The sequence below is a fragment of the Dipodomys spectabilis genome, unplaced genomic scaffold, assembly GCF_019054845.1.
Source record: "Dipodomys spectabilis isolate Male_0828 unplaced genomic scaffold, ASM1905484v1 ptg000009l, whole genome shotgun sequence".
Taxonomy (NCBI): Eukaryota; Metazoa; Chordata; class Mammalia; order Rodentia; family Heteromyidae; genus Dipodomys; species Dipodomys spectabilis.
In genome coordinates, this window is record NW_024870686.1 from 23278724 (window position 1) to 23306692 (window position 27969).

The 27969-nt window shown below is 35.8% G+C and overlaps 2 protein-coding genes across 3 annotated transcripts in view; one reads left to right on the plus strand and one right to left on the minus strand.

Annotated features, from left to right (window-relative positions):
• Nucleotides 1-14404, plus strand: part of Gpm6a (glycoprotein M6A) — a 239798-nt gene extending 225394 nt beyond the window's left edge. For both annotated transcript variants that reach the window (XM_042700864.1, XM_042700855.1), the window contains exons 4-7: nucleotides 2347-2500; nucleotides 9753-9829; nucleotides 10592-10657; nucleotides 12288-14404. In XM_042700864.1, the coding sequence (XP_042556798.1) occupies nucleotides 2347-2500; nucleotides 9753-9829; nucleotides 10592-10657; nucleotides 12288-12440 (450 nt within the window). In that variant the 3' untranslated portion in view covers nucleotides 12441-14404. The remainder of the gene's footprint in view (nucleotides 1-2346; nucleotides 2501-9752; nucleotides 9830-10591; nucleotides 10658-12287) is intronic.
• A 10877-nt stretch (nucleotides 14405-25281) lies between these two features.
• Nucleotides 25282-27672, minus strand: LOC122125295 (disintegrin and metalloproteinase domain-containing protein 20-like). The gene has a single exon (XM_042699898.1). It carries the CDS (start codon nucleotides 27670-27672, stop codon nucleotides 25282-25284), a length of 2391 nt encoding a protein of 796 aa, XP_042555832.1.
• Between the last annotated feature and the right edge of the window lie 297 nt (nucleotides 27673-27969).

The window sequence follows — 27969 nt, forward strand, 5'->3', positions numbered from 1 at the left end:
TTATATGAATGAAACCTTACCATAAATCTACATTAGGTATTGAAGTGTATCAATCCTATGTATTTGCAAAAGAAGATGAAATCATTTTAAAAGTAATATAAATTTTAATAATACTATCAAAATGCCAAGTGGCCTTTTAAAGATAGTTATAATTTTTATATTCGAGTTTTATTTTCTAATTTTTTAAGCCAAGTTTTGTTTCATTATGTATGTGTAAGGTTTAAATATGTCCACCAAATGATAGTTAAGAGATAAGTATAAAAATAAGAATAGATGGAGGAAGTCTAGTGAGCCCATCCCAATTATTTTATACTAGAGAAAATGTGGATGCTGTGTTTGAGATCAGATAAGACCATTTATTAGAAAGCACATGGTTTCCCTCATTTGTGGTTGCTAGAGTATGCCTGTAAAAAATCTACAAGTAAACACATTGGTTCGTACCTAAGTAGTTACAAATGAGCTAACTGAAGTATAAGAGACTGTATGGAGAGCTCAAATAGTATAATTCTTTAGGAAGATGAAGATAAAATCCAACAAAATAAGTACTAGGAAATGGATACTTACAAGAGGGAGGATGAAAGCAAGAGGCGTGGTAGAAGCAAGGAGGAAGCCAGGAGAACGCAATGAAGGTTTCAGGGGATATACTACACAATGGAGAAATATAAGAGTCAAATGGGGGTTAACATGTTGAAGGGATGACACCGATTAATTGTGCACAAAACTGCTTGGTTCAAATGGTAAAAGAGTTTACAACAGAACCTAAAACTTAAGAAAAGTGAGGGAAAGGGTCCATTGGGATGGAAGAGAACATTGAAAGGGGTGACATTGGTCAAGATGCACGGTATTTATACACTGCTTTGTTGAATGGCAACTCCATTGCACAACTACTTAAAGATAAAGAAAAGAAAGCATATATTTAATTAGATTCTGAGTTTTTAGCAAGTTTGATTTTGATTCTTATTGGCTTTATAGACAACCTCTTCATAAAAGTACATGAATTCTTTGTCTTCATTAATTCTGATAATCCTTGTCAGTATGACTCAACCAATTTCACTATTTTTCAAAGTTCTATTTTAGTAGACATTATGGCCACTATTAAATTGTCTCAAGATTTTATCTGAATCAAGGAATAAAATTTAGACATGATTAACCAGCAAAATATTAAGTTTGAATAATGTATTTAATTAGATTTGGTGCACTTATTATGTATTAAAGTGTCATTTAAAAATGTGATATACACTTGAACTGCTGAACTTAAGCCTGAATACTTCTATTCAATCTTCTAGAAAAATGCTGTTGAAATTCAGAAGCATCAAATAGCTGTAGCTGCAGCTTTTAATGTCAAAGATTTATATTGTAGAGATTTTCCTATTTGTTATCTTACATCTACCTACTAACAGAGGCACCAAAATATCGTATTAGATGGCATCTCTACCATGTTTAACCTAAAATTTATCCTGAATGAATTTATCCTGAACCCAATTCTCTTATCCAGTTTTATTGAGGAAATATCAACTTATTTTAATTAACTTTTATAAACATTTTTAAATGGTTTCAGAAATAAGGTACAAAGCCGATTTTAAAAGTAACATGATATTTACTAGGTTTTATGTTAAAAGTGAAATTAACATTTGTAGAATAAGAGCTTTCAAATTCACAAAAATATTAAAAAGGAATGTAAGTATACAATCATATTATTTACTAATATGATTTCAGAATCTCCAATAATAAAGCTAATAATGGCATGATTAAATAGCTTACATATTTATGATTTGAAATGGTTTAGCTGCAATACAAATTGACTGACAACCTATTATGTCTTTGTTTTGGCAATAGAAGTTCTCCTTTTTTAAAATTTTTATTTATTTTTTTATTGTGAAAATACTGTACAGAGGGGTTACAATTACATGGGCAAAATAATGAGTACATTTTGCTCCAATCTTCCAAACTTTAAAAAAATTGAAGCGAGATCTACAAAATAAATACACGAATAAAAGGAGGAGACAATAATGCTTGATAGGAAATGTACTCATTACCTTGCTTGTGTAACTGTAACCCCTCTGTACAGTATATGTCCAATAAAAGCATATTTAAAAAGTATAAAATACAAATGGTTTTATCCATTATTAGCTATAGAACCTCTTCCAAAATGATACATTCCAGCAGGTTTTACACCTAAAGGATTACATTTGTCGAACCCTGGTGTTACAATGGCTGAATCCTGTGGCAATTATTGTTTATGTGCCAGGACTCTAAAACCTTAATATACTGAGTTTACAGGCTAAATAATGAATGCTTCCTTTTCAGTAGATGATGTATTTTTTCCTCTCTTTTTCTCTGTTGTAGTTTATTATGCTGACGTACCTTTTCATGTTGGCCTGGCTGGGAGTTACGGCGTTCAGCTCTCTGCCAGTGTACATGTACTTCAATCTGTGGACCATCTGCCGGAACACCACTTTAGTGGAGGGAGCAAATCTCTGCTTGGACCTTCGTCAGTTTGGTAGGTAGATGCTGGATTTTAAGCGTAACAAATATAACTTCACACTCTATCATGAAATATGTGCCTCCGGCATAGTTACATCTCTTGGTCAACATCATTACAACAACCACAGTGATACATTTACTAGGGTGTACATTTGTAAGATGTTCAGCAGTAGATTCAAATAAGCAGGATTTCCAAAACCAGTGGATTTGTTCTCAAAACGCTTATGTATTCCTGTATATTTGAATACACTTTCAATTTGCATTTCCTGGAATTAGTAGGTAAAAACTGTGGCCATATCTCTAGATTTCCTGCCCCTTCTCAAACTTGATTTGATGTCACCTCCTACTCACATTTTACCATGACAGACTGAACAGTGGAGTTGTCTAGGATGAACATCATCCAGGAAACACATGTCATGACACATTGTCATCTTCCAATGGGAAAAGTTATACCACATTTAAAAATAATCTATGCATCACTTTGACAATTAAATTTAAAAGTAAATAACAAGAAGTAACCAAAACAAATAATGACATAGGAAAAAATGCTACTATAAACAAGCAAAAGGCTTCTCTGTAAGGGTGTGTGTGTGTGTGTGTGTGTGTGTATGTTTGTGTGTGTGTGTGTGTGTGTGTGTGTGCGTGTGTGCTGCCTGGGATGAGACCCAGGGTCTTATGCATGCAAAACAAGTGCTCAAACACTGAGTTATAGCTCCACTCTGTTTAGTTATATTTAAGCCTAACCCTATATGTAAGAATAATCACAATTTATTCATACATGATATTACCATTTATAGTTTTTATATTTATGTTTATATAAATTGTATAATATTTATATTTATAATGTTAACTAAAGAAATAGAAAGGCTAAGCATCTGAGCTTTATCGGAGAGGAAGCTTTTAAAAATGCATAAATAGATAAATCCTACAAACATTAACATAAAGATGAACATATTTTCTTCTGGATGTCAGACCCTTTATCCAAAAGACATTTTTGAGCAGGTATAGTTACATAATCCCTTATATCCTCCATTTTTTCTAATTCTCATACCCTAATTCCTTAGAGTGTTGTGACAATCATTTACTGCTTTCAGGTCTTCATGTTAAATTATTCAGTTTCCACAGCTCAGTCTGGTGGCCCATATGGTTAACTTCTTTCATAAATGAGAAAACTGAGGCACAGGAACTTCAACTACTCCAGAGTTTTCACAGCTTGGAAAGGACTGAGCCAGGATCCAAATGCAAGTAGCCTTGCTTCACAGTCTGGGCTCTTATTAAGTCTCCCATGTTGAATCAAGCATCAACTGGAAGAGTAGAAAGATAGAATGTCATTTCAGTTCATTTATCTGAGATTCTATTTCATCATTTGCATAAGTATGAGCTATATAAAATCTATTAAAGTTATGCAAATCTACATATGCAAATGAATTTGTTTATGCATTGAGCAGCCATTAAAAGACAAACTACTAACATCCAAGGATACTCTAAATATTTTTTTCTCTAATGAAGCTTTCTCATAGTTCAGCAATGTATAAACATTTTACTAAAACTTGTCTACAGACTTGCTGGCCCTGGGGTACACTATAGACTGAGTGCTCCAAAAGGTTGGTCCCCACACCATCCTAGCAGATGATCATCTGGAACCTCTTTTTTCATCCAAATGAAGAACAGAACAATATGCCCTGTGCATGAAGTGCTTGACAGGAGAAAATATGGACTGCTCTTTCCACTAATAAATTAGAGTTTACCTTTAGCAATCAAGGGCCTTGTAACTTAAGAAAGGGGAGCTACTAAAACGACCACTAGAGGGCACTCCAGAAGAGTGGCTCTGGCTTCCTAGGCTCAGTCTCCAAGTCTCCCCTCAATGTCTTTATTTATTCTGCTAATTTAAAAATTAAATTGAAAAAGAAAAGAAAAGATGTGATTATGTTCTCTGGATTAACAGGTAATGTATGAGACACCTTGTGAAATTAAACTTAACATAAAAAAGTAAATTACTGCCAGTACGGTTACAAATATTGCATGAGACATACTTATATTGGAACTCTTTGTGCTGTGTCTGAAATTCATATTTAACTATGACACATTGAGGCTATTATTGTTAAAATGTTGAATTCTACTGCTAGAGCCTCAATTCCTCTTAGGAAAATGTCTCATGGAATAGAACAAGGGTGGAATGTCTTTCCTGTGAATGTATTTTCAAGAATATCTGACAGGCCAGTTCATGAACTTTTGACTAGAAATGTCTCACTCTCTCTGGTGTGGCAGACAAAAACAGGTGAGTAGGTATTTGTAAGGTCTTTAATCTTATAAAGTCAGATTTTAGACAATGAAAAGAAATTTTACAGGATAATACTTGTTAATTTTTCCTCTAATTTATTTCACCTTTAAGAGTGGAAAAACAATTATCTGGAAAAGATAAGAAGATTTAGTTTTCAACTACTTTCCTTTTGCTTTCCTAAATGTTCTGTTCATTTTCAATACACTAAGGGTTTAGGATATCCCAAAGAGCATATTTTGCACATAGAATATGTTTGCAAGTGGAGGAGTTCTATAAAGGGACTTTATCAAACATAAATTCAATTGTCTAATAGAAATAGATTTAGCTATAGCTTCCTAGCATCTCCCTGGAGGATGCAAAGTATCTCTACTGAAATGGAATTCTTTACTGCCTTTCCAGTATAATTTTTAGGGAAAAAAGAAAAGATGTTTTCCATTATATTCCAGTCACTATTCCTGCATTGAGAATGGGATTAGTGTGCATCTCAGATGTCTAGACATCCCATATCTTGGAGGCTAGGTGTCCATGGTTACTTACAGGTTACAGATGGAACTAAGGTCGCTTGTCACCTCTTCTTAAAATAGGAAGATTATTATCCTGGATTATGGGCATAGTGGAATTACAGTTGTCTTTAAAAGTAAAGAAGAAAGTCAAGAGTGTTGGTCAGAGGTCAGTGAACCACAGTAAAGACTCAAGAACATGCAGGTGGCTAGCTTTGGTGATGGAGAAAAGGACAAAGAGGCAGTAAATGTGAGAAATGTTCTTTTCTGGAAAAGGAAAGAGCCTCTACAAGGGGTACAGGAGCCCCTGATTAGTCTTCTGTCTTCTAGAATATATTTGTGTTGTTTCTATTTAATAAAATTGTGGTTATCTGCTACTGGCAATTTGAATGAATACGTTTTCTGATACCAAAGTAGATTCCCACGGTCACTATGAGCCTCTGCATTTATCTTAACTTGTAGACATTTCCCCTCTAAGCCAGCAACATTGCCCCTCCCTTACGTTCTAATCTTAAATCCTCTTTGTGTTGCTAGAGATAAGGATGTGAGTGTCTTTGAAAGACTCATTTCTGCCCATCACACTCCAGGTTCTAACCATTAAAATGCCCAACTATCACAAGGCAAAATTCATTTGTTCATCCCAAGTTATAAGACTTTATTTAGCTATAACATCAACTTAAAAATAATGTAATTCAATGGTAGCTCATAACTCAGAAGGGGGAGTGAGGGAGAGAATTCAGTCAAGAATTCCTTGTATAGATCACAAAATAAAGAAAAATAAGGGCAAAATAGGAGTGAGAATGTTGAAGTGGAGGATAATGATCAAGATGTATTGTGTTCCTAAACTGTGTTGTTCAATAGTACATCCCTTGTCCAACTACTTAAAGATGATAAAAAAATGTTTAAAAGAGAGAAACCATTTAATTTACAGCCAATATATTTTAATGAAAATTTAGCATTTATTTATGAAAAAAGAAAAGAAAACAATTCATGCTCTAACAAGCGTGAAAGGATATATACTTGGGCTGTATTCTGACCAGTGTTTAGAACACGGTTGTTAAGACTGCTTCTATGGGGGTGGGAGAAGAGTTCATGCAGTATTTACATAAGTAATTAAGGTTTTCTCCTTTGTTGTAAAATCGGTTGCTATAACTATCTCCTTGATATCCAGATAATATGAAGCCAAACAGAACCTTCTAAAGATATATGTATACATAATATATTCACGTTGTTATCATGATATCAGAAAAGAAGCTACTTTTCAAAATGATAACCAACTCAGATTTTATGACTACACAACAAAAAGCAACTCAACATGCAAAAACTAATCTTAAAGGAATTTCACTAATGAAGCAAAAAAAAAAAAAATACCTTAAAGGAATTTCCCTAAAGCATATAGATAATAATTCTTATCTCAGAGGAGAACAGGTCTTAAAATCGCATAATGGTAATTTTCATCATGCAAAGGACATTATACTTAGCAAGGGTGTACATACATACATTCATGTGCATGTAATAAATATAAGATTTTCAAATAGTTCTGTGGACAGCAGAAACAAGGCTTAACACAGTTAAGGAATTTCGACAATATACTAGAATTTTCTATGTTTTGGAATACATTAAATAATTTAACTTGCATTTTAAGGCTTTTATAATGATGCTTGTTACCCTTCAGCGATACGTATTCACAATGACACAATGGCGTAGAATTTATTGGATACTTATCTTCAAACTTATGTTATAAAATGGTAATATCAAAATACTAACACCAAAAAATTTTAAAGCTTGTCCCCAAAATATCACTCAGGGTCAATATTTAATAATATGCTTTGTTAAAAATCTAAAGATTTGCTGGGTGCTGGTGGCTCACACCTGTAATCCTAGCTACTCAGGAGGCTGAGATCTGAGGATCGCGGTTCAAAGCCAGCCCGGGCAGGAAAGACCGTGAGACTCCTATCTGCAATAAACCACCAGAAAACCGGAAGTGGCGCTGTAGCTCAAGTGGTAGAGTGCTTGCCTTGAGCTGAAGAGCTGAGGGACAGCGCCCAGGCCCAGAGTTCAAGCCCCACGACCGACAAAAAAAAAAAATCTAAAGATTTGATACAGATATCACAGATATCACAGAGTTTATGATGGTTACTAAGAGTCCAAAGTACTTAAGGCTGAAGATAACCTCACTTCCCATCCCTAAACACTGAATAAAGTATTATTTCTTCTCTATTTACAGCTTGTGCCTGTAGACTGGTTCTAATGCTTTAAGTCAGGGCCTGGGTTCTATACCTGAGCTCTGTTTCTCAAGAATGGCACTGAATCACTTGAGCTACTCAAGTGAGTGGAGATTAGAGTCTCATGAACTTTCCTACCAGGACTGGCTTTGAACTATGATCCTAAGATCTCAGCCTCCTAAGTAGCTAGGATTACAGGCATGACCCACTAGCACCAGGCTCTACATAGCTTTTTACAATAGTATTTTAGGAATACTAAGAATCAGCAAAGCTCAATTATGAGGGGAAAACAAACCCTTGACAAGAAATAAAGTTGAAGAAATACTTAGGTCAGAGGCCCAATTCATCACAGTTTCTCTGAGGAAGGGAGCCATGCCCAGGGAATTCTGCATTATCTGTGCAAGATATAGCAGATACAAATTTGACGCTAGAAATAAGCAGCCTTATCAACCTGTCTTCTCCATTCAAAAGAACATATTATGTTATGTATCATGAGTCCTGAGTGAGAGTTGGGTCAAAATATATATCATGTATTTTTTTTCCATTTCCCAATTCAGATTTGTAGCAAAACTAGAAAGAGTGTTCATGAAGCAGACAATGATTTTGTTTTCTTTCATTTCATTTTCAACATGCAGTTTGATCACCAATGACTCCCAGTGATCTAATTTCCATTTTCTTGACCATCAGCAGTACTGGAGACAGTTAATCATTCCCCATGATTCTCTCCTCATTTAGTTTCCAATACGTGAAGTCTTCAGGTTCTGTATTTCTATTCTTATTGGTTTCCCTCTCTCAGTATCTTTGTCTGATTCCTCATCTTCTGAATGACTTCTTAACTTGGATCATTTATTCCTCAACTGTCTTATTGTCTTGCTGATTCCACATAGTCTACAATATTTAACTATCATTACCAAGAGTTAAAGCTGTGTAGCCAGCCTGTACTTTCCTCCAGAAATTGAAATATATATTCCATATACGTATATATATATATATATACACATATGTATGTGTGTATGTATGTATGTATCTTATACATTTCACTTAAATGAAGTCTGTGATAGATCACTAAGGAGAAAGATGACCTTCATCATGAGGTTTGATTTTGCTAGATAGATCTCTTGGGGTAGGATTCCTTTTTCTCCTCTTAGATTAATCTTGGCAGAAAGTAATAGTGGCACAGATGGAACTCTCCATTTATGGCCATTGATTTTTGTTATTCCTTTTTAAAAATTATTAAGTACTTGTACAAAGCAGTTTTATTTTAAACTGAAAAGAGATCCATAAACTGTTGAAGCTGAAATGAACAGTATCTGCTCTGTAAGAAAAGAACTTACAGTATAACTTAAAGCTAAGAATGTGTAAAACATTCACTTATTGAAATCAAGTAAAGAGCACTCTGGTTGAGAAGATTAAATACTATGATGTTTTTAGAACTCATTTTGTGGGCGGGGGTCGGTCCTGGGGCTTGAACTCTGGACCTGGATGCTGTACCTCAGATCTTCAGCTCAAGGATAGTGCTCCACCACCTGAGCCATGGCACCACTTCCAGTTTTCTGGTTGTTTATTGGAGATAAGAATTTCATGGACTTTCCTTCCTCAGGCTGGCTTTGAACTGCAGTCCTCAGATCTCAGCCTCCTGAGTAGCTACTATTACAGGCAGGAGCCATCGATACCTGGCTTAGAACTCATTTCTTATTCTTCCCTTTTGGGCATAAATGTGTTTAGCACTTGTGCTTATGATTTTGATATAGCTGGTCCATGAAGCAACAGGCCAGGAGTCAATATCAGTAAAATGGCAATCTTCATTAGTTTCTGTTGCTAATAGTATTGTTTTCGTTGTCAGCAGAAGGTAAAGTAGTAGCTGAGGCAGTGTGTCTTTACAGACTAACAGAAGGAGTGTAACAGCTGAACAAATTCCAATTCTGACTTCAGCACAGCCTGGGGCATAGTTACTAAAACAATTAGTATGCCTCCATCACATTAGAGACCAAAGCAATGAGCTCAATATAACTGCGCTGAGGAGGCTAGCTAGACTCAATTGAATTGGGATTGAAAATACGTTGAATTACAGAATTAGAGAATATTGCGTTTTGAATTCATAATTCTACGCGCAAGTATTCACAATGAAACTAGAGGAAAGAAATGTTTCCATTATAACCTAACATAAAACGAAACATGCTGAGAATGAAATGGCCCAGAGTTATTCTTTCTGGGTTCTTGAAGATGGTGATGGTGCTAACTGTTAACATCCACATGTTCTAGGGATTGTGACAATTGGAGAAGAAAAGAAAATCTGCACCGTCTCCGAGAATTTCCTGAGGATGTGTGAATCTACCGAGGTAAGTGTTTTCACAGTCTTTAGTATTGTCAGAATTTCAGCTGTCATTTTGCTACTTGAGAAATATCATATATTTAGTTCAACATCTTTTTCCTGTCAGAGACTATATTATTCACAATGGTGTTGTACAAAGGAAAAGAGAATGACTGTGAACGAGATAATCTATATACTATACACACTTCAGCTGTTCGATAACTCATCTCAATAAAGGGTGAAATGATAAACCTTACATTAGTATTAGTAGTAAAATCCATCATTATCAACTACGGTCTCATCTTTATAAGGAAATTATATGAAAATAGTGCTGTTGCAACAATTTAAATAAATGCTTGGCCTCTGGGTCTCAGTATTTTGGTGACCCACCGGCACGAAGCTGGCCTTTACCAATGTGATTCTGACTCGGAGCCTTATTTAAAATCAATGCCCATGAATTAGTGTCTTGTGCTTTGGATTTGAAAGAAACTGATAAAGCTTCAAAAAGATGTTTCTGAAGCCTATGTGTAGAACAACATAAGGTAAAAATATAATCCACGTGGGTCCTGAAGTGAAACTTCAAATAAATACATAAATACATATAAATAAATAAATACAAATAAATAAGTAATGGTTGGAGAAAGGATAGTGTGATGATATTTTGGTCCAAAATAAATAATTTTTCCAAATTTTAGTTTTGCTTGGGATGTACAGACTGTAAGAGTGGCAGTCCCACCTTTCTTCTGTGCATCTCTGTGATGTGTTTTGGTTCTTTGTGGTTTTCTTTCAGCTGAACATGACCTTCCACTTGTTCATTGTGGCTCTTGCTGGAGCTGGGGCAGCGGTTATTGCTATGGTAAGTCCACATGACTCTTTACTTGGGTTTACAATTTAAATAACCAAATAGCGGCTTATGTCGATGATCATCTACTCTCATCTGAGGCCCTGTGAAACACATTTATTTCGGCAGTGCAGAAGAAAGGCCAAGGATAACTGGTAAATTAGGAAATGGAAAATAAATAAACTAAATAAGTTTTACTATTATGATAGGAGTTATGATAGGAGTAAGATTCTATTAAAAATATCTAGGATTAAATCATTCAGTACTGTGACCATTTAGAAATACAGGTAATCTCAAGGATTCATTAGGATTGTAAATTCTGGGTTGCTATTAATATGAAATGATTTCTGTTTTGAGTAACAATCAGTTTCTTTATCTCTATTATTTTTACTATTTAAGAACATAAACTCTATATTGAGTCACATATGGAGGAAAGAGTTTTGTTTTCATTAAGATCAGTAGTTTCAAGTCACGTGTTTCATAGTTAATTTTCATAAAGCAGGAACGGAGTCCTGCAGTTCCTCTTCAGCCCAGTAGGTTTTTATTTACCAGTAGGTCACTATGGTAAGCCACTAGTTACTATGGAGTCTAGTTGGTTCCAACGGATGCCAACTGTCACTAATGTACAAATACTCCGAGACTTGATAGAAGTTTTCTGAAACCAAGATTTCTTGTCCATTCTTTCACACTCAGAGAAAGTACAAAACTGACAACTCAGTTTCTCTTCCATATTCATCCATCAACTATCATGGACAGAATTGCTTTCTTATACCTGAGAAGGAAGGGAGGAAAGAGAAAAACAGTCAGTCACACTGCTCAATCCATTCCAGTCAAACCAGGATTTTCATTTCTTGAGTGACTTTCATGACTCAAGAGAGAGCAGGAGCTTCTTTTAGCACTTTTCTGGTTATGTTAACTAAATAAATATGCAGTATCCATATTACAAAGTAATGTGTAGACATCTAACGGAAACAGCAAGTCATTGTATAAGAAAGTAACTTAATAATTTAATGTTGGAATTTCTTTTACTATACTTTATTTTGCCCAGTAACTCAAAACGATCTCCTATTAATTCACAGCAAACTGTACAAGCTGGCAACATATGATGACTCATGGCTGTAATTGTAGCTACTTAACAGACTGAGAGCTGAGGATTGATGTTGAAGCCATCCCATGTAGGAAAGACCATGAGACTCTTATCTCCAAAAAGCAGGAAGTGAAGCTGTCCCTCAGGTGGTAGAGCTAACCTTGAGCAAACCAACAAATAAACAAACAAAAAGCTCAGGGACAGCACTCTGACTCTGAATTCCAGTCCCAGGACTGGCACTGACACACTCAGAAACACACAAACTCTATGTGAGAATATTTTTCAGTCTGGACTATAAAAATACAGCTAAATATATACAAACTAGTCTCATGCCTTGGGTAAATGAGGGCAGAATAGACAGAAACATCACATAAATGAGATCAAGAGCTATGATATTGAAGTAAGGAATAGATTATATTTCTGTTGTTCCTATTAATTTTTGTTCCTTTTTATTTGTGAACATTTTTATATGAATACATAATTTGAACATTCCAGAGAACAAAGTATATTAGACAGAGAACAGACCTCCAGTATAATTTCTTTTTTGTTTCTGCTTAGGTTCACTACCTTATGGTCCTGTCCGCCAACTGGGCTTATGTGAAAGATGCCTGCCGGATGCAGAAGTATGAAGACATCAAGTCGAAGGAAGAACAAGAGCTTCATGACATTCATTCTACTCGCTCCAAAGAGCGACTCAATGCATACACATAAATAAATTCTCCTGTTCTTTACCATTTGAATGCATTGGTGTTTAACTAAGGACCATCCAACCATCCAACCTTTGAAACACAAAATCAAAGTGCTATTCATCAATGATATGGAGGCTGGCTTATGAGTCACCTACATATTCTTTGTTGTTTAGCACTTACTTCCCAAATTGGCTAAATTGGTATAATTCGATCTCTTCTACAAGCTCCTATCCAGTCTTTTTTATTAGTTTTTGAAAATTTCTCAAACGAATTAGTTCTGTAAGGTCAAAAGATATCAATCTGGACAAAGGCAAAGATTTGTTGGGTTTTTTTACACACGTCCCATGAGTTACACATAACACTTTTTATTTTGCATTTTTTCTTACGTTTTGAAAACAAAATAGCATTTTATACTTTTTAGTTTTGATTTCGGTAACTAGTTTAACTACAGGTAACCTGCAAAGGGACCATTGTACATTACGTGAACAGTAGGCAGAGATGACATCATGACAACTCTTCTTGAAAGACAAATCTTGTGTGGAGGTCAGGGGCCAAATTACCATAAGCCCTGGCTAATGTTTTCATCAACCTACGGTGCAATTTCTAAATTTATAAGGATAGGTTAAAAAAAAGTGCTTCTTATCTTTGTTAACATTGTATTTTTTTTTCCTGATGTACTTAAAGGTATTTCTCTCCAATTACTCAGATTTACGTTGTGAGCATGTAGAAACAGTAATGCTAATGCATGGCTAGCTGCCTTTTTGAGATTGTGACACCAGGCTTACTTTTTCAAGTTTAGTGTAGAGACATTTTAATGGAAATAACTACCATGGACTATGGGAGAATGATCTTTATGTGACTTATGCAGTGGCTGGATTGGAACTTTTAATATGCTAATGTGGAAAATTACCTTTATGAAGGTGGTATATTGAAAATAAGCACACTAACCCCTCCGAACTTGTTTTACCTACTTTAAAAGTTTTAATGTATTGCATCTCTGTAAACTATTTCAAAAACGTGTATGATATATTTGCAAAGGCTTCCATTAATATAATATAGCTTTGCTTGCAGCTTCTAATCTATGTTGGTTTACCTGTAGTGTTTTCTCAAATGTGGTCAGAGGCCACTGTAGAATGTATTGTTTAGCAGTGTAGTGATATGTTTGTGTTTTTTTTTTTCAAATAAGTCATTTAAACAGAATGTTCATTCATCTTCATTTATAAGAAGTACCTGTATCAGAGGAATTTTAAAGACAAAACAATCAGTATTATTGGACCAAATTTGGTGTTTGTTTTAACCTTGGCTCTCTTCTTTTGATGATTTCTAATGCTACAAGAATGCTGTAAAAGTGTCTTTTAAAATGATGTAGCCTGACAAGATATTTTGTCAGTGTATAAAACTAGATAGTATTGTGCACTGATTTGACCATTGTGAAATCCTTCCTCGGTGTAAGTACATTTCTAATAAAATTTATTGAGTGAAACAATCTTTGTACAACTACTAGTCATGCATCATCAGTAATTTTACAAGTTCTTGTAGTAGGTAGGGGGTATTACTGGGGTTATATCTGTGGCATGATTATTCATTCTGTAGTATTAATTAATTTGGGGGTTCCCTTTGCTTTTTTTACACTTAGATTATCTTAATGGTTCAACATTTTTTCTGATATATATGCAGTATTAAATATATTCAGCAAAAGTATTAATGGGCTTCTTTAAATTCTATATTATAGCGTTTCAGTTCTGTGTCTTTACGGTTTGTGATGATTTTTAAAACTGTCTTTTAAATTTATGTAACGATGTTGACTCTCCTGGCTTTTATTTCTGGTATTAGAGTTTGTATTTTCACAGAGTGCTTTGTAGCAGGCATTACAAGTAATCTGTTTTGTACATAAATGTGCCAACAGCTTGATGGTGGCGTTTTTGAAATGTAGAACAAAGTGCTTGCAAAATGTAATAAACACACTTGTGTACTTTGTGTACTTATTATTAGTTTCTGCAGTGTGTTTTGTTTTGTTTTGTTCCTCTTTCTTTTGTGTGTGCATCCTTTCCAAATGCAGTAGATCCATCTCCCATCTCTACAGAATCTCATTCAGTTAAGGAGATTTGACATGCCAAAACATACCAGAAACACGATGCATGGATATTCAATGCAGGAATGTGAAGGAATTGAGGGGTGCGCAAAGAGTGGAGACTGGGGTGGTGGGCGAGGCAGGGAATTTCATTTTACACATGGCTTTTCTCGATTTCTTCTGATTTCTGTTGTCTTATGTTTCCTTTAGTGCTTCATCAATTCACAGAAAGACAAAAAGAATGATGAAATTCAGGAAGGAAAATGATTTCTTTGTTCTGAACAAAAAAGGTGAGAGCAATAGTTGAAAAGAAAAAAAAAGCTGTAGACTGGTTGTATTGGATCTAATTTCTTATGGCCAAGCTGGAAATGATGACAATTTTAAAGTAATCATATAGTTATAAACAAAACTACTACTTTTTTACAAGCCCAAGAAATTGCATTGTTTTTGTGTTCACTTAGGTGGCACTATAACTTGTAACATAAAAATTTTTCTAGAGTTCCACTAGACATACTTGCAGTCATTGAAAGGACATCTAGAAAATGTCTCATTTTTTAAAAAGTAGTTCTGAATCATGATGAAAAGCATTTCCTAGCTAAATCCTACAGAATGATTGTTTCAGATTTCCCAGTGTTTATTAATTCTCAGCACAGCAACAAGATAACAAATATGTGCATTTAGAAGAGTACAGATATCAACAAAAGTCTTACAGTGGTTTCTGTTTATCAATGGAGAAATCTCCCAAGACCTCCAGTTTATGCCTGAAAATGCTGCTACCACTAACCCCTACATGCGCTATGCCTTTCCTATGCGTGTATACCCAGGATTTTAATTTATGTTAGGTACCAGAAACATAGTTGATAGAATTATAACAGTCTAAAGTACATGTTACTAAAAGGTGATTTCTCTGTCTCTGTCTCTCCCCTCTCTCCTCCTCGCATCTACTGGGGCCGACATAACACACTGTGGCTCACTGAGGGAAGGGGCGAATCATATCACAAGAAGGCAGGACTGGGGTCTCATCACGTCATCCTAACACTCACAGTAACTGTTGGGAGTTTATGAGCTGATTATTTTCTAGAATGTTCCATTCATATTTTTGTAACGTGGCTGAGCATGAGAAAATAAACTGATAAAAAAGGCACAGACAGGCAGGAACTGCGGTGTATGCTTTTCAACCTTTGATCATGACTGTGATATGATGTTGGAAAATTGGAAAGAAGTCCATTTCTCTACATCAGAGCACATTTTATCTTTAAAGAAAAAAATCGTTGCTTTGGGGAATTATAAAGTTAAGACTAAGAAAATTAGTGTGTTAGAGAATAGCATATGTGCAGATTAGCTCTAACATAATATAATCGATTTAATTTTTGTATTAAAAGTTAGAAATATCAGATTTACTCAGAAAGCAAGTTAAATTTTATTTGTTATTTTTGTCTGCTTATCAAATAGGAGCATACAATTTTAGAGTACATTTTACTTAGGAAACATAATAGTTGAAATAATGCCTGTCACAATGAAATTTGAATTACATTTTAGTGCCTTGAAGAAGCACTTTTTAAAGTTTTCTTCATAGTATTTAATAACAGCATTTAAATTCACTAGAGATGAAGCTGTGTAAGTTCCCTTAGCTCAAATGTAAGCATCTTTCTATTGACATAGGACACCCTGGTCCTTGGATTTCTTCTCACACACACAAAAAAGTATTTCAGTTTTTGGTTACTTTTTTTTATGAATTCTCAGACAGTCATAGATTTGAATTTAAAAATAAGTGAACTCTGATGTTTATGAATTAATAGAGTATGGAATATTAAATGAAAAATCTTCACCACTGTAGTTCTAACTTATGAATTCTTTTGTTTTTGATACCTTTGGAACTATGAAATAAAATTAAAAAAACAAGAGGGAAACAAAACATGAACAAGTTTAGTAGCTGGTAAGTATAAATCCAAATATTTCTACTGAGGTTTGTTGACTAAGGAGGAGAAACAAAAGAGAAGCATTATCAGAAAATTGTCTTTTCACAATGCGGGAAGTGGATAAAAAGTAAAAAAGCATTTAAAAACAAAAACTTGTTCAACCACTTTGGAAAGCAGTATGGAGGTTCCTCAAAAGACTCTACATAGAGCTCCCCTTTGACCCAGAAATCCCACTTTTGGGCATTTACCCGAATGTTCACAAACAGGGGCATACAAAGCTACCAACACAACTATGTTTATTGCAGCATTATTTACCATAGTTAAGATATGGAACCAACCCAGATGCCCCTCAGTAGATGAATGGATCAAGAAAATGTGGTATATATACACAATGGAATTCTATGCCTCCATCAGAAAGAATGTCATTGCCCCATTTGTTAGGAAATGGAAAGACTTGGAAAAAATTATATTAAGTGAAGTAAGCCAGACCCAAAGAAACATAGGTCTCATGGTTTCCCTTCCTTGCAATAACTAGTTTATGTCCAAGACAAGCAGAAAAGGTCAGATAAGTTGATGTTAGGGGAATGAACCCCAAGGTAAGTATTTAAATTTTTTCTTTCATGCGATTGTTTCTAACATATTTATAAGATGATTTCTATGTTGCTTTGTATGTCCCTCCCCCACAGTATAACCCCTGCTTTCACTGTATTTGATGTTGGTATAATTTGTAAAGGGGAAGGGAAAAAACAAATCGTTTAACTAGGGATACAGGTGGACCCATTGCAACAACGAGATGTACAAGTCATTATGTCGAAAAACGAACTTAACAACTTTGTGGGGGGGAGGATTGGGTGGGGGGAGGTAGGGAGAGTATGGGAAGGGATGAGAAGGGGAAACAAAGAGGAGTCAACAATGCTTGATAGGAAATGTACTCGTTATCTTGCCCATGTAATTCTAACTCCACTGTACGGTATTGTCACACACACAAAAAAAGTCCTTATGTCGAAAAACGAACTTTACAACTTTGCGGTGTGTTGGGAGGGCGGGGGAGGGAGGTGAGGGGGGGGGGGTGGCAGGAGGGAGGGGAGGAGGCTGAGAGAGGAGAAGGGATAGGAAGGGGAAACAAAGGAGGAGGCTGCAATGCTTGATAAGAAATGTACACATTTTCTTAGCCATGTAATTGAAACCCCTCTGTACGGTATTTTCACAATTAAAACAATTTAAAAAAAAACTTTGAGGACACAGGCATTATTTTATTTAGGCGTGTTTGTTTTTCACTCAAGATACTTGAGCATTTGCTCAATGACCATGTCTTGAAACAGAAACAAGGACACTTGAATCTCCTAGGAACTGAGAACATATCCCATTTAAATTCCAGACACTTGTGCTCTAAAATTTATTTTAAGCTTTAGAAAAGCATTGCAAGGTTTGCATTTCTACTTGTTTCAACAATTATTCTTGTCGAGAGAAACCTGGCTGGAAATGTGGTTTCTGATATTAATCCAACTCTGTAAGGCTACCTTTTGAACTATTAGTTAAAAAGAGCCATGATCAAAGGAATGTTCTACAACAGAAAACAGAGGTGTTTTCTGTGTGTTTGGCTTACTGATTATGTGTATATGAATATCACATTTGTTGTTTTCCCACTAGTTTCTCTCTTTTTTCTCCTCTTTCTCTTTCTTTCTTTCTCTTTCTTTTTTCTCTCTTTCTCTCTTTTTCTCTTTCTCTTTCTCTCTTTCTCTCTCTTTCTCTTTCTCTCTCTCCCTCCCTCCCTCCCTCCCTCCCTCCCTTCCTCCCTCCTTCCCTCCCTCCCTCCCTCCCTCTCTCCCTCCCTCTCTCTCTCTTCTCTCTCTCTCTCTCTCTCTCTCTCTCTCTCTCTCTCTCTCTCTCTCTCTCTCTCTCTCTCTCTCTTTCTTTCTTTCTTTCTTCTTTCCACCAGGTCTCTTGGTGTAACTCAGCGTGGCCTGAAACTTGCAATGAAACAGAGATTGGCTTCAAACTTGTGATCTTCCTTTATCTGCATCCTTAGTGCTGGTATTACAGACATAAATCCCAAACCTTTTCCCTTCTTTTTCTGTTTTTTTGTTCTTTAGTATTTCCAGACATTATTGGTACACTAAACAAGTTGTCACCAGTAAATGCACATTTTGCATATTTACTGATTGACAATAGTCATGATACCCTACTCATGTAATCCACTACAAATACACATGAAGTATTCTGTGCTGTCTTCTAAGTGAGCATTGACAATTAGCAGATGTTTATGAATTTAGTTATTTATTTTTTGTCAGTCATGGGGCTTGAACTCTGACCCTGAGAGCTGTCCCTGAGCTCTTCAGCTCAAGGTGAGCACTCTACCAGGTGAGCCCCAGCACCACTTCTGGTTTTCTGGTGCTTAATTGGAGATAAGAGTCTCACAGACTTTCCTGCCTGGGTTGGCTTTGAACCGTGATCCCCAGATCTCAGCCTCCCAAGTAGCTAGGATTATAGGCATGAGCCACTGGCACAGGGCTGTAGTTGTTTACTTTTAGTACATTAAATTTTGGCATCTATTTGTTTATATAGAGTTGTATTCTTCTATTATGGATATATAATAGAATATATATGTAGGTATATAACATTATAGTGAGAAAGATTTTATCAACTCACTTCTTCAATAAATAGAGAAAATTCTCTTCAATAACAAAGTAACATTAATGAAGGCTCTAATTACGTCTCCTTACCTTTCCCATTAGTGATCAAAACACAAACTTCACCTGTTTTTTGGGTCTATAAATAGCATTTTCTTTCCTTTATTGACACATTTCTCACATGATTACTGGATTCATCATTTTTTCTGATTATTATTTTATTTTTGAATAGAAATATCAAGTCTTTGAAAGAAAAGTAATGTATCTTGCACAAGATATGGGTGTATTTGGAAGGTGAATGAGGCTTGCTTCACAACACAAGAATTTTCCTAAAAGACATCCCAATCATTTTACAATATTTATGATTTTCAAGCCACTCAGATTGTGCCTAATAAGTAGTATATGAAAAAATTTAGAGATAAAGTAGTAGAGAAAAATGATTTTAAAGTCATATCTTATGCATATTATACTATTTATATAGATTGACATAATCAATGCATTAATGCTTGGTTTTGTTTTGTTTTGTTTTATTTTGTTTTTGTCGGTTGTGGGCTTGAACTCTGGTCCTGGGTGCTGTCCCTGAGCTCTTCAGCTCAAGGCTAGCACTCTACTGCTTGAGCCACAAGGTCACTCTGGTTTTCTAGTGGTTTATTGGAAATAATAGTCACACGGACTTTCCTGCCTGGGATGGCTTTGAACGGTGATCCTTAGATCTCAGCCTCCAGAGTAGCTAGGATTATAGGCCTGAGCCACTGGTGTCAGCTAATGCATGTTTTTAACTTAAAAAAAAGCATCAAAAACTGTAGAATAATTTCTGTTGAGTAACTGTGTAATGAACATACTGTAGGAGAAGGGCAAAAGGAGTACTGAGTACCAGAAACAACAACAACAAAAAAACAACAAAAAGCAAAGTTAATGACAATGTAAAACTTCCAACCAGGAAGCTCAGAAAATAAAAGTATATAATGTGACATACCACACACACACACACACACATACACACACACACAGATTCACATACATACATATATTGTAGTTAGAGAAAAAGAAAATATGGAAGACTAGGTAAGGAGGTAGGTAAGAAATGCTGAACCAAAACATAAAGGGTCCAAATAATAGATAACTCGAACAGATACAAACAAGAAGGCTATAGAGCCAATTTTCTAAAACATTAAGAGACAAATATCCTTAGAAAACTTAAAACATATAGCTACACAATTATCCTTAAAAAGGAAAAAGAAATGAGGATGATGGTGAAGTTTTCTCCCTTTACTTATATGAAGTTAAAATAATTTCCCCTTTTATCTCATGTGGGATTATCTGCTGAATCAAAAGCCCAATTAGCAAACTGGAAGACAACATAAAAGCGATAATCCAAACCAAGAGTAAGAGATAAACCTTCCTATATAATGAGTCAGATAGTAGACCACTATTTACGTCATCTCCATTGTCTTCTTTGAGGAGCTGGGAGGGGTCCAGCCATAGTTGCAATGGTAGTGACGTTTATTATTCCAGACTCCTCTTCTGTTCCATGTTAGGCATAGAAGATGCCTACCCATTTGAAGCACGTAAGTCCTAGACCACATTCTGTACCATTCTTCACCATATCAAGGATGGTCATCCCAAAATGATCGTCAGGATGCCAGTAAGTGACATGATTTATGGGAGCTGATGTCTGGTAGTATATTCTCTCAAAAACAGGAATTTTTATCCCATTTTCACATTGAACTCTACTCCACAGAACATCTTCAGGTTTACATCTTTTCTATCTAGTACCTTCCATAGCGTAAATCCAACTGGGTGTTTATTGCCAAGTAAAAACTCTTCATTTGCACGCAGAGTTCTTTTGTCAATAATTTCCTATATTTCACACCATAGTGGTTCTATTTCTTTCCACAGAAAAATCCTTTTCCAAGACGAGAGCTCATCTTCCATGCACGTGTTTTCTGGACACCTATTTGGAGTTTCATTATGCTTCTCTGTGCACACACACACACACACACACACACACACACACACCATCCTGTTTGCTGTACATTTTACGTGATAGCAAAAACTGCAAGTGTTTATGACCAATCCCACAAACACATTTAGCCCCTGGTTTCAGGGTGCAATTTTCCTAACAACATGGTCCTTTGTACACAACTTTAAGGATCAATTATCATCAATAATCATAGTATTCTTGTGCTATTTCTTTGTGACGATATGTTCTCGATTTGATGAATTGTACAAAGGTCCTCATGAAACTGATCTCAAAATATACCCTAACTATAGTTTCTAAATGCCTCTACAGTTTGCTTTTTCATGCATAATTCTTTCCATGTATAGTTTATTATTACTATTATTATTATTATTTTTCTTCCTTGAAGTATGAGCTAGTATTTCCTTGCTCTACATCACAATAATCCATCATCCATCATGTACTCCTACCCATGATATGAGTAGATTGGAATGTCATATAACTTTAATAAATGACATGGTAAGAATTTACTACAGAAATTTTTGTTTTACAATAATATATGCAGCATCATGAGACACTCATGAATGGATTTTTTTCCATTCAGAATTTTTTTTTACCATATTAACAATGGTATGTCTGATAAACATTTTTTATTGAATCCAGATTTCAACTGCTATGAGAAACACATAAATTTCAATTGAATTATAATGGTCAACTTCAAAATTAACATCTGTTACTACATCCATTTCCATGATGGCAACACAGCTAACACAAAAAATGGACTGTCTATGATCTACCACAATCGCCAATGCAAGGTGACTTTGCTGGAGTCACTAGCTTATGTTTCTCAGAAAAATAACATTCTCTTGGAATTTCCATTGCTATTTCTTCTGTTAATTCACATCTCATGAGTTGCGATTGTGTCTCCTTGTTGTCCATCTTGCATACCAAATATTCAGACGTGGTAAATAAAGCTTTTCAGGGTTGATTTCATGAGCAGTGGCACTCATGTGCATCATTCTATGAAAGTCTCCTGGACAATTACTTAGAGTTACTAGGGACTTGGGGTCACCCTTTCATTTTCCCTAGTAGGAACAGTCACTGGACAAAAAATAGTTCTTACAGAAGATCATCCTGATCAGTGTAAGTGAACATAGAGAGATCTTGAAACATCATACTCTTCTTGGCCTTTGTGAACAATGTGACTCTTGCTCCCAAAGTATATTCTGTGAGAAATCCAGCCTGGAGTCCCTCATTCTGCTTCTACCAGTGATGCTCAAATGCATGACCACTTCTAAGAAATTTCAGGATTCTGTGTACCCAATTTGGGTCCAGCCAGAAAATTAACAGACATTCCCATCTAGAGAACACAGTAATTCTGTCAAATGCTCTAAGGTTTGGACTGTGGCTATTGGGAAGCAAAGAGTGAGAGCAAAGGAAGGAAAGGGATTAGAAGTCACTGCTTGTGTCTTCTCCTTGAACAGATTGTAGGAAGCACTGATATTTGGTAGTCTGTCTTCAGGTGGATCTATTCCACCTGAAGTAATAGCAGTGCCTAAAAGAATACAAAGAAGAAAAGGCAAGATGAGGCTTCTGGTAAGAGAAGGCCAGGGTTGAGGTAAATGAACAGAGTTATAAGTTACAATAGATTAGAGTTTGCTCAGGGAATCATTCAATATAGTGAGCTGAGTTTCCTCTTTTGTTTAGTCACAACTTTCATATGCAAAACTATGGCAGTTGATTACAGGTAGATAAGTAGTGAACATAAATTAAGGGCATATCATAAACCGGTCTAAATATGTGTGTCAGTACAAAAATTTCCACAGAAAATATGAAAAAACAAAAGAAGTGCCTTAATGCAAAAAAGAAACAGATAATAATGTTTCGACAGGCGAATCCTGATTTATACATGTTGTCTTGTTAAACTACCAATCAGCCTATTTCAAATATAAATTTCGTCACATTGTTCACAAAATATATACATGAACCTTATCATTTATTTCTTCTTATGATCTTTAATATTTCATTCCATGTACAAATCACTACTTTTACTCTAATAAAAGTAATAGTGCAAAAGTAAAAGTATATGTATATATTTCAAAAATATTGGTATATTGGTATATATTGTATTGGATGTCTAATTTCAGTTAAACTAAAAACTAACAACTGGAATTATCATTGGTCTTCTTTTGTGTTGACAATGGTATTCAAAGACGATTATATCCAATTCTGCTTTATAGGAATATAACTGCTTCAGAATGTCTGAATAGATTTAATGGAAAGGACATGCATCAAACTTAGAAAGAAATAGCTAGCAACTGGAGAATATAACAAGGGAAATATATCGAGTGTCTTCAGAAAGGAAAAAGTAGTTAAAGAACCCAAGGGGAAAGTTTTGCAAAACTAGCATTGTTGTTCTAAGGCAAAGTATTCACATCCCAATAATTGTAAAATGTCTTGTTATTTTTCTGAAAGTAACATTCAAACACATTTTCACGTTAATGAAAATAGTTAAACATGCAAGTACATACATGGGTATGTATATTGAAGTACAAAAATCAAAAACTTTAATAATACAAATGTTAAAATGAGAACGCGGTTACTAACACATGTGATTTCTGGTTTCGTTGTTCAATAAAACATTAATGAGTGTACCATTAAGCCACTCTGCCATTTATTGTGAAAACATAAGTAAAGTCTGGGTAAAGATATTTATTGATTTCTGTTTTATCATATAGATTTCCTACTACCTGCTTCTGGCAAATTTATTGTTTTTTCCCAGCTATACAACATTGTTACTACAGAACCTTTACCATCACAACCACAATTTACACACTATGGTGTTTTGAATCAGATTAACAAACATGAGGCAAGCAATTCAGCATTTCAGAATTTAACTCATGAATTTCAGATACTGTCTTCGTTGATTCTCTCTCACAATCTTCAGTGGGCTCTTCATAGTCTGTGAAGTTATATCATCCTTTTACACACTTCATTTTTAAATTGTACTTTAATTTTAATTTTGGAAGCTAGTTGATGTAAATGTATAATAGTTTCTCATAGAAATCTCTGATGTGATAGTACAATAGAAAATTATATAGACTCTAGTGGTATGGATAAAATGATTAGAAATTGAGAACAATTTAGAAAATAGGAACCTAGCTTCTTGTAGGAAATATGCATGAAAATATACTTGATATATAGTATCCTTTCCAAGCATTTTGATTTCTATATTAAATGTTTTATCAATCACTCTTCTGAATGCTTTTGAATCATAAACGTTGCTCATTCACACATACTTCAACTTGCAAGGCCTAATTTCATAGACAACTTTCTTGGGTCTAAGGTTTATTTAGTTTTGATTAGTAAATCCTGCTCATTCACACAGTCCCCAACTGATAAGGCCTATTTTTTTAGACTTACCTTTAACTTTAATTTCTTCTATCATTAAATTTATGTGTCCAATTTGTATCTAAGTGCTAAATATGACAGAACATGTAGAAACAAGGAACAAGAGAAGTAGGAATTCATTAATAAAATGACAAATTAATCTACAAGTGATGTAACTCAGAAAACAAAGAATAGTGGTGATGAAGTACACACACACACACACACACACACACACACACACACACACCATATAGGAACATTATTTTTTTAATGGAAAAATAAGACAAATAAAATCCAGAAGGAAATTTGTATATGAAGTTCCAATGAAAATGGCATATGAGAATTACAGCCAATACGTGAAAAACACAAACAAGAAATCAATCCAGGTGGTTTTATAACTGTTGAGAGACAAACCACATTTAAATAGAAAAAGAAATAATTGAAAGTATAAAAATGTATTAACTTTTATGGTATTTGTTTACATGTTTAGTCAGCTCTTGGTTTAAAACAATAATGAGTGCATATTTGGGCAATAGTAGAATAGCTATGGTAAGGTAATTAGCATATTAAAAGGGAAGAAGCCACCAGGGGTAAAACTGTAGCTATATATTATTTATAACTAAATAAAATCCTATATTACATATAGGATTTACCAGGTAAAATGCAATGCAAAAGCTCCAACAAATGCCCGAGGCGTTAGCTTCTTCAAATAGAATAGCTCCTTGAGATTTTCCACCCCTGCTTCCTAGCATGCACCATGACTCTCCTATAACACTGAAAATGAACACACGGGGAAATTCTTTGTATTGAATTTATTGCCTGAAAGTTAAAAGTCATTGCGATTGCTTTTTTTATTGAGATCTGAACATTTGGGTCTTTTTTAAATTTATTTTTCACTTCCGTTGTACTGACGTTCTGCTCTGCCCTCTGGATATGCTTCCACCTTTCTGTATCTCACGCGAGGGCGAGGCTTTAACCTTTGACTCTGTCTTAAGGGGAGTTTTTGCCTTTGAGGCTTTCCCACGTGCGGATGCTACGGATGCTGCGGATGCTGCGGACGCCGCGGATGCTGCAGATGCCGCAGATACTGCGGAAACTGATGATACTGGTTCCTCTTTTCCTTCCTCTTTCTCTTCCTCTTTCTCAGATCTTCTACGTAGTAGGGCCAAAAGGCAAAGTGAACAAAGGGTACACAAAAGCAAAATGCAAATCCAGATCAATAAAACCTGGAAAACGTACCAGTACCATCTTCTTGGTGGTGGGCCGCTATCAATGCTACCTCCGTGGCCGTGTTCTAGGCAGTTGGGTGGCGCCCAGCCAGGGTTGCAATGACAGTGATGTTTGTTATTACAGACCCCTCTTCTATTGCAAGCATCCACCAAGCAAGCTTCTTCCCACACTGGGAAAGGGACACATTTCTTGTTCATGCACATAAGTCCCAAGCCACACTCTGTCCCATCTTTTACTTCACCGATATCAGGGATGGTCATTCCAAAATGGTAATCAGTACCCCAGCAAGTGGTATTACCGATAGGAAAGGCATACGCAGTGTTATGATCTCCCAAAAGAGGAGTTTCTGTTACACTTTCGCACTGGATTCGACCACACAAAACATCTGCAGGGTCACAGCTTTTATATTTAGTGTCTTCGAAACCACAGTGACCAAAACGGTTACCTTGAGTGTTTATTGCCAAGTAGCAAGAGTGATTTGCACTTTTGGCCCCCTCACCAAAGATGTTCCTACAGTGACTCTCACGGTCGTTGCACCTTTTCTTGTAACAGATTCCTTTGTCCAGGCACGAGAGTCCATCCTCCACATACACATCTTCTGGACACATATTCGAAGATCCATTGCACCACTCCGGTAGGTCACACACCCCATTCTGTGCTCTGCACACTTGGCCTAGTGGCAGAAACAGGCAGTTGCTACAACAAAGTCCAAAAGCACACTTAGCCCCTGCTTTCAGAGTGCAATTTTCAAAGCAACATGGATCGGTTACACATGTTTTTAGGGAGCCACAATCACATTCTTCATCATCTTCAACCACTCCATTTCCACACAGTTTTATTGTGATGGTGTTCTCTGGGTTTGGTGAATTGTACAAACATTTCTTTGTGGCTACGGTTTTAACAAAATGACCGTAACTGCAGTTGCTGAATGAATCTGCTGGCAATATATGTTCATTCATGATGCATAGGTCTTGCTCACATGTACAGCTTTCTTCATCATCAAATATCCCTAAAGTATGACCAAGCTCATGTGACAAACGTACACTTAACCATACAAATCCATCCTCCACCACACATTCTAATCCACAGTTATCTTGGTAACTGCACACTCCAGCAAAATAAGAATAGGTAGAACGTTTGTCACAAAAATGTTGTTTTACAATAATATGTGCAGCATCGTGAGCTATACGAGAATTGAAGCTGATTTCCTTCCACAAGCAAAATTCCACCATCATGCTATATGGGCTATAATTTCCAATGGGGTTTTGGTTATTCCAGACCTCAATTGCAACGAGAACCATGTCGACATCCATAGCATTGTAAAGTTCATCTACTACACCGACACCCAAGACTACCTCCATCTCTACTGTTGAGATATTACTTCCACAAAAAACAAACCGTTCATGATCTACCACAATTGCCAGTTCAAGAAACCACCTGTGGATCCACCATCCCAAGTAAGAACTTTGCATTAAAGTGGTATTATTCTTCCCTTGAAACTTACTGTATGGTGGTGCTTTTTTTTCTGTGAGTCCACACCTTGTGGGTTGGGATTGTGTCTCTTTGACATCCATGGTGTATAGCAGATGTTCAAATGTGGTTGAAAGATTTTTGGGCTTGATTTCATAAACAATATTATTGATGCTCAGCATTCCATGAAAGCCTCCCAAACAAGTGCTCAGCGTTACCAGGGATTTTGGGTCTTGATCTACATAACCACGGTAGTAGCAGTCACTCTGAACAAAAGGATGATCCTGAAGCAGTTCACCTTTGTCACTGTAGGTGAACACAGAGAAGTCTCTGGACACAAAGTACTTGTTATTCTTTATGCGCACAGTGTGTTTCTTGCCGGCAAAGTTCATTTCATAAGTGATCCATTCTGCAGTCTTTATGCCTCCATCCATGCCAGTGACCCTTAAAGGAATCACCACTTCTGGAGGGCTATAAAATTGAGCATGTCCAATCTGGGTCCATGTAGACAGGAACAAAAACACCCATAGATAAAACAGAAGGAGAGTGAACTTCACCTGCTTCAGGGCCTCACATGCAGCCATTATGAGCATGAAGATGGTTGTGGAAGAGGGGGTAGAAATGTCACTACTTGTCCAGATCCTCACTTTGAGTTGCTTGTAAGTAGCAGTGATATTTAGTGGTTGGTCTTCCACTGGAGTCAATCAGTAAGAGAAGCAGCTAAATGCAAGAAGAAAACAAAAGAAAGGCAGAGACAGAAGTTTTATGGTAGCAAGTCAGGATGGAGAAGAAAGAACAAAGCATCACTTAAAATGAATTGGGATTTGGCTCAAGGCATGCCTCAACCTAGTGTAATGAACTGGCTCTTTAAATGGGTTAGA